Here is a 12,783-nt window from a genome sequence, read left to right on the forward strand (position 1 = left end):
CAAAAACCTCACATCCAGAGATGTGGTGAAGGGTCAAATACTTTACAGGGAAGGGGTCAATGGTCAAATACTTCACAGTTAATGGGTTGGGTCAAAAACCTCACATCCAGAGGTGTGGTGAAGAATCAAATACTTCACAGTTAATGGGTTGGATCAAAAACCTCACATCCAGAGATGTGGTGAAGGGTCAAATACTTTACATGGAAGGGGTCAATGGTCAAATACATCACAGTTAATGGGTCAGGTCAAAAACCTCACATCAGAGGTGTGGTGAAGAATCAAATACTTCACAGTTAATGGGTTGGGTCAAAAACCTCACATCCAGAGGTGGGGCGAAGGGTCAAATACTTTACAGGGAAGGGGTCAATGGTCAAATACTTCACAGTTAATGGGTTGTGTCAAAAACCTCACATCCAGAGGTGGGGCGAAGGGACAAATACTTTACAGGGAAGGGAGTGGGGTCAGTGAACGTTTTGGGCCGAATACGTAAAAGACAAAGGACGGATAAGAAATACACTTCACGGGTAAGGGGAGGGGTCAATACTCACAGGTAAGGGGCGGGGCAAAATACTTAACATGTAAGGGGTTAGGTCAATACTCATAGGTAAGGGGTGGGGCAAAATACTTAACATGTAAGGGGTTTGGTCAATACTCATAGATAAGGGGCGGGCAAAATACTTAACATGTAAGGGGTTGGGTCAATACTCATAGGTAAGGGGCGGGCAAAATACTTAACATGTAACGGGTTGGGTCAATACTCATAGGTAAGGGGCGGGGCAAAATACTTAACATGTAAGGGGTTTGGTCAATACTCATAGATAAGGGGCGGGCAAAATACTTCACATGTAAGGGGTTTGGTCAATACTCATAGGTAAGGGGCGGGCAAAATACTTAACATGTAAGGGGTTGGGTCAATACTCATAGGTAAGGGGCAGGGCAAAATACTTAACATGTAAGGGGTTTGGTCAATACTCACAGGTAAGGGGCGGGGCAAAATACTTAACATGTAAGGGGTTTGGGCAATACTCATAGATAAGGGGCGGACAAAATACTTCACATGTAAGGGGTTTGGTCAATACTCATAGGTAAGGGGCGGGCAAAATACTTAACATGTAAGAGGTTGGGTCAATACTCATAGGTAAGCGGCGGGGCAAAATACTTAACATGTAAGGGGTTGGGTCAAATGCTTCGTAGAACAGTCGTCCTCGTCTCTACATCTTCAATATCCAGGGGTTGCGCTTCAGAAATATGTCATAGCAAAATGAAAGGCTCAGTGTGCACCATCTTGTATAGATGAAACAAGAAGACAAGTTCAATCCGTTGATGTACATGAAACTAATCGCGCGGTCGCGTAACGGTAATTTGACTGGCTTTGAAGCCGGGTATCGCTCCTTTGTAATCTTCAAAGGACAGGTATCAGCCTTTTTTTACCAATCAAACAGCTATCATTGTGCTTTCAATTTTGCTATGAAATATTCAATAGGTGTAGAGAGCGTAAGTGAGCTTAACTCTTTGAGTATCGAGGATGCGTCTCTCAGACGGGATGTTAACATTATCAGCATCCTCTGTTACAGATATAATTGACAAGGTCCTTATACAGGACGACCACGACAGGGACGGATACGTGTCCTACCCGGAGTACATCCAGGGCCGCAGGCGGGACATTGAGAACTATCAGCGACAGATGGCGCAACAGCAGGGCAATATGCAGCAGCAACAATACCAGCAGATGCAGCAGTGGCAGGCATTCCAACAGTGGCAGCAGCAACAACAACAACAACAACAACAACAGCAGCAACAGGCGGGCGGGCATATAAAGCCACCAGGTGGCGCTGTACAGTCCCCGCCCGGTGTACCACCGCCACCGAACTCACCTTCAATGGAACAGATGAAACAATTTGAAGAATTTCAAAAATTCCAGCAGCAACCACAAGAAGTACACAACTTTGCACAGACACAGAATCAGAAACAGTAGACTAGAATATTTGAGTTCACTTAACTACCTTGCTCAAACTTTTTATTTGTATACAAAAATGTGGACGTTAAGCCAATTCTTTGGTCTTGTGATATAAGACTGAGGCCATTAAATCCACTCCGGCCTTGAGCACGCTGGGAGGTGCTAACAAAACGGGAACTGTGAAAATCATTGATCAATACATTGCTATGTATCTTCATTAAGGACTGGAGAGAACAAAACACCATTAATTGTTCATATAACCATTGATATTTATACCCATCACATCAGCCATCCTCATCATCAGTGTCAGTGTGCTAACCCTGTTCTAAAGCATAATAAATGTAGTCGTCTTTTCTCTTTATGTGTTTTTGTCTTTTGATGTGTATTTTGAAAGGCCAATACACTCACTACCGACAGACAACCTTGCGGAATAGCTCGTCCCTAACTATGTATTACAATTTGACATCTAAACTGTTATAATAACCAGTATTGAAAGTTGATATTAATTATACAAATATATTCAACATTTAATTTCAACTAACACAGAATGTGTTTTACGAGCCAGAATAATCAAATGTGCTATTAACTAGTATGTGTGCTTTATAAACCAGTATATTAAAATGTGATATAAACCAGCATAGAATGTGTTGTAAGAACCAGTATATTAAAATGTGATAGAACCAGTATATCAAAATATGATTTTAACATGCATAGAATGTATGCTTTTAATCAGCATAATGAGTTAGAATTGCATTTAATGAACAAGCATAGAAAGTGTCATATTAACCGGTATATAATGAGCTGTATGAACAGGTAGAGAATGAGCTTTATGAACCAGTATATACATTGTGTTATTATACCTTCTGTTAAAATCTCGTAATCTGATTGGTTGAGAAAGATGTGAAAATGTTCAATGTTACTTGCTCGTTTTACAAAGATAAAGAAGACAGGGTGACATTCCAAAAAATATCACGCCAAACGATATGCGTGCACGGTTCGTCCCAGTGCCAGGGTGTTATTCCAAAAATTGTTACATGCGCCAAACGTATGCGTGCACGGTTCGTCCCAGTGCCAGGATGTTATTCCAAAAATTGTTACATGCGCCAAACGTATGCGTGCACGGTTCGTCCCAGTGCCAGGGTGTTATCAAATCACATTCATGGTTGGTTCATTCGACAACTGTTGAGATGAAGTCTTGGTTTATGTCAAATCAACACAAGGACCTTTAAAAATGGTGAAGTGGTGAAACACCTAAACATGACACTCGGTATAATAAAATAAAAATCACATTCATGAGAGGGCGATATTGCATATTTTCACCCCTCGGAAAGCATTGTTGACCTCGGCTTCGCCTCGGCCAACAATGCTTCCTTGGGGTGAAAATATGCAATATCGCCCTCTCATAAATGTAATATTTATATAATATTAACCGGTATAGAAAGCGTGATATTCCGTCTTTGCGTATTGCAGAGTTATCTTCTCTTGAGAGCAGGTATTGATTGTTACGTCACTTGTTTGTGAGAATAACGTCATCAGTTTTTGAGAAAACGACGTAATTTTCTCACACAGACAATGACGTAACAATCAATACCTGCTCCCAAGAGAAGATAACTCTGCAATACGCAAAGACGGAATTAAAGCTGTATGAACCAGTACATGAATTGTGAGAGTAACCAGCAGAAAATGCGGTATGTGAGCAAGCGTTGAAAACAATAAGGCCAAAATCCCTTCTCCCATGGACTAGAAGATTTTTAGCTCAGCTCGGCATAAGCTCAGCCTTTCCAGTCAGGCGAGCTAAAATAGTCGATATATATATTCTTAGATTAAAACACAAAACTCAAATATATGTACCCATTTCTATTAATTTGGCATCCGCCTTATACATTACAACAACAAGGCACGTGGGTATGCTTGTCTAAAGCTACCAAACATTTTATTGATATTCCTCCTCAACAAACTCCTCACATAATCAGACCTGAACCGTCTTAGAACTCCGCGACAACTACTTTGAACTCTATTGGATAGTTGATTATAACAAACCGTCTTACTACATCTGATCGACTTGAACTGTCTTACAAACGCGACAAATACCTCATATGACTCCTCCGTGACGACATAGATCCCATTATGTTCGAAAAATCATTTCCGCACTGATGGGGGGTTTATGTGTCCTCAGTAATGAGCTGGCTATCGGCACACATTTAACCATAATGACAAGCATTAAACAGAATTCGGTACATGCTGTAAAGCAGGAAGTGTAATGACTGAACAACGGTTTGAATAGCACGTGATTGATGGTAACATGTAACCAGTGAGAGTCTTACGGCAAATTACTCGCTGATTTGACCCCTTAGGGACAGATCTTGGACTGAATCGAGGCTTACGGTAGCATACGGTGATCAGTCACAAATTACCTGTCATCTTGTGCATGTTACCTGTCCACGTACTTGCGTTAAATAGTGACACCGGGACATACCTGCTGTTTACCAGCGATTAAAGGTAAGTCTTCAAAACAAACATTTGACAATGTTTTTACTTTAGTTAATTTGAAATCACATAAGATGATACATGTGGTATACAGTTCATCTTTTTCTTGAAACACGGGATGACGGTATAAATGTTTCAGATTGAGGAGTAGCTATAGGGATTGCTACCTTTGGTCAGCACCTAACAGCCACGTGTATACAGAGGTCACATAAGCAATGATGACAGAATTATAACTCTTTTATCGACAATGATTACGTATAATTCTTGTGTATTAATTTGACTTCAATTAATAAATCATACCGTCTGAAATTTTCTGGTATTAACCAATTAAACATACGGTATTAATGACACTTGTATATCACTAATGTAGCATACGGTGTAAATTTAAGGTATTTAATTAATAAACATACGGTGTAACTTTGCGGTATTGAGTTAATTTAACATATGGTGTAATATAACAGATACTGCTAATTAATGAAGTATATATATACGGCGAGCAGTCAAATAATACCGGTATCTTATTGATGATGTAAAACGCGTTGTCATTAATAAGACAAACGTGTGGACATTAACAGATATAGGGTAGCGAGTTACGGAACAGTGAATGAAGTGACCTGAACACAATTTACCGAAACTGTTCCTTGGTAATGCCAACGGTATTGGTTAATGTGGACGTGAAAGTATTTTGAACATTTTGGATCAAAGAAAATAAGGCTATTTTAAAAAAAAAAAAATTATTCAAATGCAATAACCGATCCTAACTTGTAGAAAAAACTTACGGTGTAATACCAGATTACAAAAGTTAAAACTTCCGGTGTAATACTAGATTTCATTATAGAAATAACTTCCGGTGTAATACCAGATTACAATAGTTATAACTTCCGGTGTAATACTAGATTTCATTATAGAAATAACTTCCGGTGTAATACCAGATTACAATAGTTATAACTTCCGGTGTAATACTAGATTTCATTATAGAAATAACTTCCGGTGTAATACCAGATTACAATAGTTATATACTTCCGGTGTAATACTAGATTTCATCATGGAAATAACTTCCGATGTAATACCAGAATATATTATCGTAATAACTTCCGGTGTAAAATTAAATTACGTTAAAGCTAAATGCTGTAATATTGTATTAAGGTGTACTTATAGCTTCCGGTGTAAAACATCAGAAAACAGTGTAGTTTTAAATGCAGGTGCACATATCATATTGCAGTGTAGTTATAGCTTCCGGTGTAATATCATATCACAGGTAAGCAATATATGTCGATATTATATCTTATTACAACGCAGTTAAATAGATCCGGTGTTATCTTATATTACAACGTAGTTATATTATCCGGCCTCATATCAGATTACAGTGACTTATATAGCCTCCGCTGTAATATCACATTCAGTGTATTTTTAAAGATTCAGGTTTAGTCATTTATGCACCGGAAGCGATATTACTACACTCTAACCTATAAATACATCAGGAATTCATAACAACACCGGAAGTTATATATACACCGGAAACCATTTACCACACACTAACCTATAAATACATCGGGAACTTCATAGCTTCACCGGAAGTTATTTATACACCGGAAGCCATATAACTACACTCTAACCTATAAATATATCGGGAACTTTATAACTACACTGTAACCTATAAATACATCTGAAACTTTATAACTACCATGTAACCTATTCCGTCTTTGCGTATTGCAGAGTTATCTGCTCTTGTGAGCAGGTATTGATTGTTGCGTCATTTGTTTGTGAGAGTAACGTCATCAATTTTTGAGAAAACGACGTAATTTTATCACAAAAATCAATGACGTAACAATCAATACCNAGAAACTTTATCACTACCACGTAACCTATAAATACATCGGGAACTTTATAACAACACCGGAAGTCATATATACACCGGAAACCATATACTACGCTCTAACCTATAAATTCCATCGGGAACTTTATTACTACACCGGAATTTTTATATACACCGGAAGCCATATACCTTCACTCTTACCTATAAATACATCGGGAACTTTATAACTACACTGTAACCTATAAATATATCGGGAACTTTATAACTGCACTGTAACATATAAATATATCGGGAACTTTATAACTACATTGCAAACTATAACTACATCGGGAACTTTATAACTACACTGTAACCTATAAATACATCGGGAACTTTATATCTACACTGTAAACTATAACTACATCAGGAACTTTATAACTACACTAGTACTACAACCTATAAATATATCGGGAACTTTATAACTACACTGTAAACTATAACTACATCGGTAACTTTATAACTACGCCGGAAACTGTATAACTTCTTCTTGTTTTTTCGATTTTTTTTAATCCCATGTAATTTAAATTAAAGCAGTCACAAAGTCGATGCTTATATTGCATGTACGTCACTTATGTTTTGTTTTCATTCCTTACAGATCCTGCAGACATGACACAACTCCTGCCCTCCCTTCTGTTCATGTTAGTAGTATTGGCGAGGATGGGACCATGCGGGGGTCAACAAGGTCAATACCCCGCTACTACTACTGCTCCTAACACTCCCGAAGAACCACCCGAAAAAGTCGGGTTTCACGACAACAAAGTTGTCCATGATGAAGCGTAAGTGTTATACCGTGTTTGTATCATATTGTTAACCTTTTAATATATACTAGCAGCTTCTTACCTGTCTAGGGAAATGTCTCGTTAGCTCAATTGGTGGAGCGTATAGTTAGCCGAAGGTCCCCTGTTCGATCCTTAACGGAGGCATTTTAAAAAGGATGACATGCAACCTGTGCCATTGGCGCATGCGTATTAGAAACCGAGAATATTGACAAAAATGCTTATTCTGCTCTCCTGGTCAAATGCTCACCGTTTCCTACCGACTCGTCGGGGGAAATGATCGGCAGAGCGTCAGAAAGTAAGGCCTCTGGTTCTATCACTAAAGCGGACGCTTCACAGAAAATGACACCAGTTACAATCCTATGACATAATCGGCATATCACTAATAGAAAACTTCTATTTCAGCCATTTAAAGGAACATCTGAAAGAGCAGATAGATACCAGCAAACCCATGACACAACAGGAGATGGAATTCCACTACTTCCGGTAAGTCGTACTACGTCACAAGTCATAACTCCAACTTGTTGCTTCACTAAGGAACAATGGTGTTCTATCGTCTGACACAATCTCTCCAATATAAAACCAGCTATACCAGTCAAACTACATCACATTGAGCATCCTGTCTGTTTTACATTCATTCTTCGTTTGAATATACATTGAACATGAAACAGAAACCAACACTAGCATCCAGTGTGGCGCCTAGGTAATAGATTAACAGTATGTTTAGTTCCTCAGTATTTAACAGAACAACATCCGGCTTCTATCAAGAGAACACAATAACACCCTTCTAGCGCCTATATTACAACGTCACCCGGTTTAGCGTCTAGAATACACATTATCATACCACTCAGCGTTTAACAGAGAAAAAAAACATCCCGTTAAGCGCTATATTATGATTTACATAATTTTATGTATTTTATTTACATGTGAAATATATTGCGTTTTATTGCCAAATCAATTATGTTAAATTTAAACTATGAGCACACGAGTATTGAACTGTCTCTCTCCAGCTTACACGATGCGGACAACAACACCAAGCTAGACGGTTTGGAGATAATGGCCGCCCTCAGTCACATGAACAACATGTACGATCTAACAGCGGAAGAAACGACAGGAAAATCGGAACAGGAAGTAGCAGAACTTCAGCGCAAACGCAGTGAGGGGGCCACCAAGCACTACTCGGGTAAGGGCAGTACAATCTTTATATAGTCGGGGGTCAGCAAAGTACTACTCGTGAACAATTTGTTGTAAAAAGAACTTTCTGATTGGCTGCAAAATTAAACAATAAAGACCTACAGTTAAGTGGTATAGATATATATTGCTCAGGTATCAACAGGCATGGCTGTTTACAAACAAAATAAAGAATCACAAAAAAGGAAATAATGTGATCACATAATGTTTCGATTCATGTTTATTAATTGAATGTTCATAGAGCTATAGAGGCTCGCCTTGTGCTCAAACTTCTGCAATTAATTAATGGGAGTTGGAAAAAGAATAGCCAAATCATAGTGATGAAAAATAGACTGAGCTCCGTAATGAATGTCTCAATAGGACTGTAATGGAGTCAATATTTGTTTTGTGTTACAGATATCATAGATAAAGTGCTAAGAGAAGATGACTTCGACCAAGATGGTTACATTTCCTATCCAGAGTACGTTACCGCTAGGAAGCGCGATTTTGATCGATACCATCACGAAATGGCGCAACAACAAATGATGGCACAACAACAGATGATGCAACAGCAGCAGGCAATGGCTCAAGAGCAGCAATTCCGGCAGTACCAACAGTTCCAGCAGCAGCAGCAGGCAATGAACATGCAACGATTTCAACAACAGCAACAACAGCAGAAGCAACCACTTCAAAAGCCGGGGCAATCGGGTACACAGACGGCAGCAATGTCTTCCCAACCCCAGCAGACAAAGACGCTATAACAGGGATAGGGGTCTAGCACGGAATCGTTAAATTGGAATGTACACAGCAATGGGACATTAACCTTATCATGAGATACAATAACAGAAGTTTTAAAGACACAGCAAGGTCATAATCACGAAAGGGACACGGGCCATAATAAGAAAGGTTCCGAGATACAGTTCTCTTCTTAACGGGAGAGTCAAAGACACATAGTGGACTCTTCTTAACGGGAGAGTCAAAGACACATAGTGGACTCTTCTTAACGGGAGAGTCAAAGACACATAGTGGACTCTTCTTAACGGGAGAGTCAAAGACACATAGTGGACTCTTCTTAACGGGAGAGTCAAAGACACATAGTGGACTCTTCTTAACGGGAGAGTCAAAGACACATAGTGGACTCTTCTTAACGGGAGAGTCAAAGACACATAGTGGACTCTTCTTAACGGGAGAGTCAAAGACACATAGTGGACTCTTCTTAACGGGAGAGTCAAAGACACAGTAGTGGGAAGATCAAGGCTACAATTAGGGAAGAGTCAGGGATACAGCACTCATCTTAATGGGAGAGTTAAAAGCACAGTAGCGAGAGGGTCAAGGTCATTTTTAGGGAAGGGTGAGGGACAAGTTACTTTCTTAACGGGAGAGTTAAAAACACAGTAGCGGGAGGGTCAATGTCATAATTAGGGAAGGACCAAAGACATAGTCCTCTACTTAACGGGAGGGTCAAAGTACCGTAGTTGGAGAGACAAGAACATAATTAAAATATAAACTTTATTTATTCTACAACAATAATGTAACAAGTTATTTCAACTTATATTAATCACTCTTGTTGGCCCGGATGTTAGCGCGCGTGAAGAACAGGGAAGGGTCAGGGATACAGTAACCTATTTAACGGGGGTTAAGTGGGAGAGTCAATGCCATAATAACGGGAGGGCCAGGGATAACGTACTTTTCTTAACGGGAGGGTCGAGGGCACAGTAGTAGGGACAGGGGAACGTAAAGGGAAAGGTCAAAGAGACCATACAAGGACAAAATCACGGATATGTTATTTACACAATAAGGGGAGGGCCAAGGACACAGACAGTACCGGGGGAGGGGGCAGGAACATAGCAAAGGGATATTTAAGGCATAATCATTGGAGGGTTGGGGCAGTCATGGATGTGTCGGAAACAATAATATACAAGTAGGCAATACAGCAACAGAAGGGTCAAGGGTACAATAACGATCAAGGTCACATTAACGGGAGGGTCAATGGCGCAAGGTCTGGACAGACATAGTAGCTGGAAGTCAAGGCCACACCAATGAGCTACCTACACAAATATAGACACTATTCTACAATATTTAACTTTCATTATTTATTAAATCTTATGAAGCATGTATTGATTGTTTGTTGTAAAAATGTTATTGATGTGTAAACATTGTAAGATGGATATCGCATTCGTCAAGTCAATGTGGAAATGAGTGTGATTCTAGTCAGTGTTATGGTCAGTGTGTTGAAGCCGTGTGTACGTTTTAGGTGTATAGGTGACAGGAGAGTATGTAAGTGTAGTTTGTATGATTTAGTTTGATGTATTTTCTTCTCTGGTATGTTTGAGTTATATTTAATATAAGAATGTGATCGATTTTGTACACGTGTATTTATTAAAAGTGAACTTATTGCTATGTTACACTAATTTAACAATAAAAACGAAAATCCAGAATTTCTACTAAAAGGCGTTTCTTCTTGTTCCCTCGACAATCTTCTGTACAGGTTCCTGACTTACTGTGGCTATCTAGCACCTTTTTGAATAATATATGCTCTTTAAAAACTTGAGACACCCATGTGTGTAGCTTTCTGAATTTAAAAAGTGATATCACCTATTGCTATTTCAATTTCGTCCTATTTTACTGTGAATAGGATTGAACCGCGGGCTAGACCTATATGTTCCTTTTTTTATCTTTAAAACATATTATATCCAGTTTTCTAGCTCACTCGGTACGAAGTATATAACATGGAACCGTGTGGTGGTGATTCGGTCGTCGTCTGTCAGCTTTAGATGTAACCATCATGTTACTGAACAGTATCCAACCAAATTTCGGTGCTAACATGCTCAGGCCATGGGATTGGTTTTTGCTTCGAATAACATCTCCCAATTTACCAGGCAGATTTCAACCAAATTCTAGTGGTAGCATGTTTAGCCCATAGGGATCAAAAGCTAGACAAATTAAGGAACAGATATTCTTGGGTGCGGAGGGGCAGGGTAAAATTGATTCCCAACGACTAGGCTGATTTCAATCAACTGGTAGCCCATATGGATTAAAAGTTATACAAATCAAGGCGTTGACCCCTCTGGGAGCTGAGGCACTAGGTAAAACGGGACAAATTGGAATTGGCTGATTAGCATTAAAAGGCATATCCTCCCCAATAACTTGGCGGATTTCAACTTATTTCCAAAATAGTCAGGTGAGTTATTGACGGCCCTTTAAGCCTCTTGTTTCATCATACACATCCTCGATACTCCAGGGGTTACACTCACTTTCGCTCTCTGCACCCCTGGTCATAGCAAAGTTGAAGGCTCAGTGTGTTCCATCTTGTTGATTAGACAAGACTAGTTCGATCCTTTGATATTCATCAAAATAATCTCGCAGTCGCGTAACGGTAAAAACTGTCTGGCTTTGAAGTCGGGTGTCGCTCCTCTGTAATCGTCAAAGGACAGGTATCAGCCTTAGTGATCGGTCAGTTTTTTTACCATAGACCAGTCACATAGCTAACCGCGTGCCTTCAATTTTGATGACTTATTCCAGGCGGGCAGATAGCGAAAGTGAGCGTAAACCCTGGAGTTTTAAGAACCATACAAATGATATTTAGCTTTATAATTAAAAAGCGCCAATACAGACATCTCAGGGGTGCCGATAAGGACTCGTACAGTACAGACATCTCAGGGGTGCCGATAAGGACTCTTACAGTACAGACATCTCAGGGGTGCCGATAAGGACTCTTACAGTACAGACATCTCGGGGGTGCCGTTAAGGACTCGTACAGTACAGACATCTCGGGGGTGCCGATAAGGACTCTTACAGTACAGACATCTTGGGGGTTGCCGATAAGGACTCTTACAGTACAGACATCTCGGGGGTGCCGATAAGGACCCTTACAGTACAGACATCTCAGGGGTGCCGATAAGGACTCGTACAGTACAGACATCTCAGGGGGGCCGATAAGGACTCGTACAGTACAGACATCTTGGGGGTTGCCGATAAGGACTCTTACAGTACAGACATCTTGGGGGTTGCTGATAAGGACTCTTACAGTACAGACATCTCGGGGGCGCCGATAAGGACTCGTACAGTACAGACATCGCAGGGGTGCCGATAAGGACTCGTACAGTACAGACATCGCAGGGGTGCCGATAAGGACTCGTACAGTACAGACATCGCAGGGGTGCCGATAAGGACTCGTACAGTACAGACATCTCGGGGGGGCCGATAAGGACTCGTACAGTACAGACATCTCGGGGTGCCGATAAGGACTCGTACAGTATTATTTAAAGGGTCCCTGTCCCACTCAAGGATTCTACTCTGGTTTTTCATACATACATACAGTAACCTCCTCATGGTTTCCTTTTGGATTTAACTGTAGCGAAGTAAGCCCGGTTACTTCCATTAACGATGTAGTACAGTTGGTTAAAGGGACAGTTTTATAGTGTGAGGTCCAGAGTCCGAATCTAGGTCTGGTCCCGCCATGTAGTACAGTTGGTTAGAGGGACAGTTTTATAATGTGAGGTACAGAGTCCTAATCTAGGTCTGGTCCCGCCATGTAG

At 40.2% G+C, this 12,783-nt stretch overlaps 1 protein-coding gene across 1 annotated transcript; it reads left to right on the plus strand.

Annotated features, from left to right (window-relative positions):
- Nucleotides 1–1,525: 1,525 nt before the first annotated feature.
- On the plus strand, nt 1,526–10,682 carry LOC110459585 (bromodomain-containing protein DDB_G0280777-like). Its single transcript, XM_021511914.1, has 5 exons — nt 1,526–1,973; nt 6,895–7,075; nt 7,481–7,561; nt 8,086–8,258; nt 8,663–10,682. Exons 1-5 carry the CDS (start codon nt 1,526–1,528, stop codon nt 9,004–9,006), a joined length of 1,227 nt encoding a protein of 408 aa, XP_021367589.1. The 3' UTR covers nt 9,007–10,682.
- Nucleotides 10,683–12,783: the final 2,101 nt, after the last annotated feature.

This window comes from Mizuhopecten yessoensis, unplaced genomic scaffold (assembly GCF_002113885.1).
Source record: "Mizuhopecten yessoensis strain PY_sf001 unplaced genomic scaffold, ASM211388v2 scaffold10131, whole genome shotgun sequence".
Lineage (NCBI taxonomy): Eukaryota > Metazoa > Mollusca > Bivalvia > Pectinida > Pectinidae > Mizuhopecten > Mizuhopecten yessoensis.

Coding starts and splice junctions, on each gene's coding strand:
- LOC110459585 (XM_021511914.1), top strand. CDS start 1,526: ATGCGTCTCTCAGACGGGATGTTAACATTATCAGCATCCTCTGTTACA. Junction 7,076..7,480: donor AAAGTTGTCCATGATGAAGC/GTAAGTGTTATA, acceptor CTTCTATTTCAG/CCATTTAAAGGAACATCTGA. Junction 8,259..8,662: donor GGCCACCAAGCACTACTCGG/GTAAGGGCAGTA, acceptor TTTGTGTTACAG/ATATCATAGATAAAGTGCTA.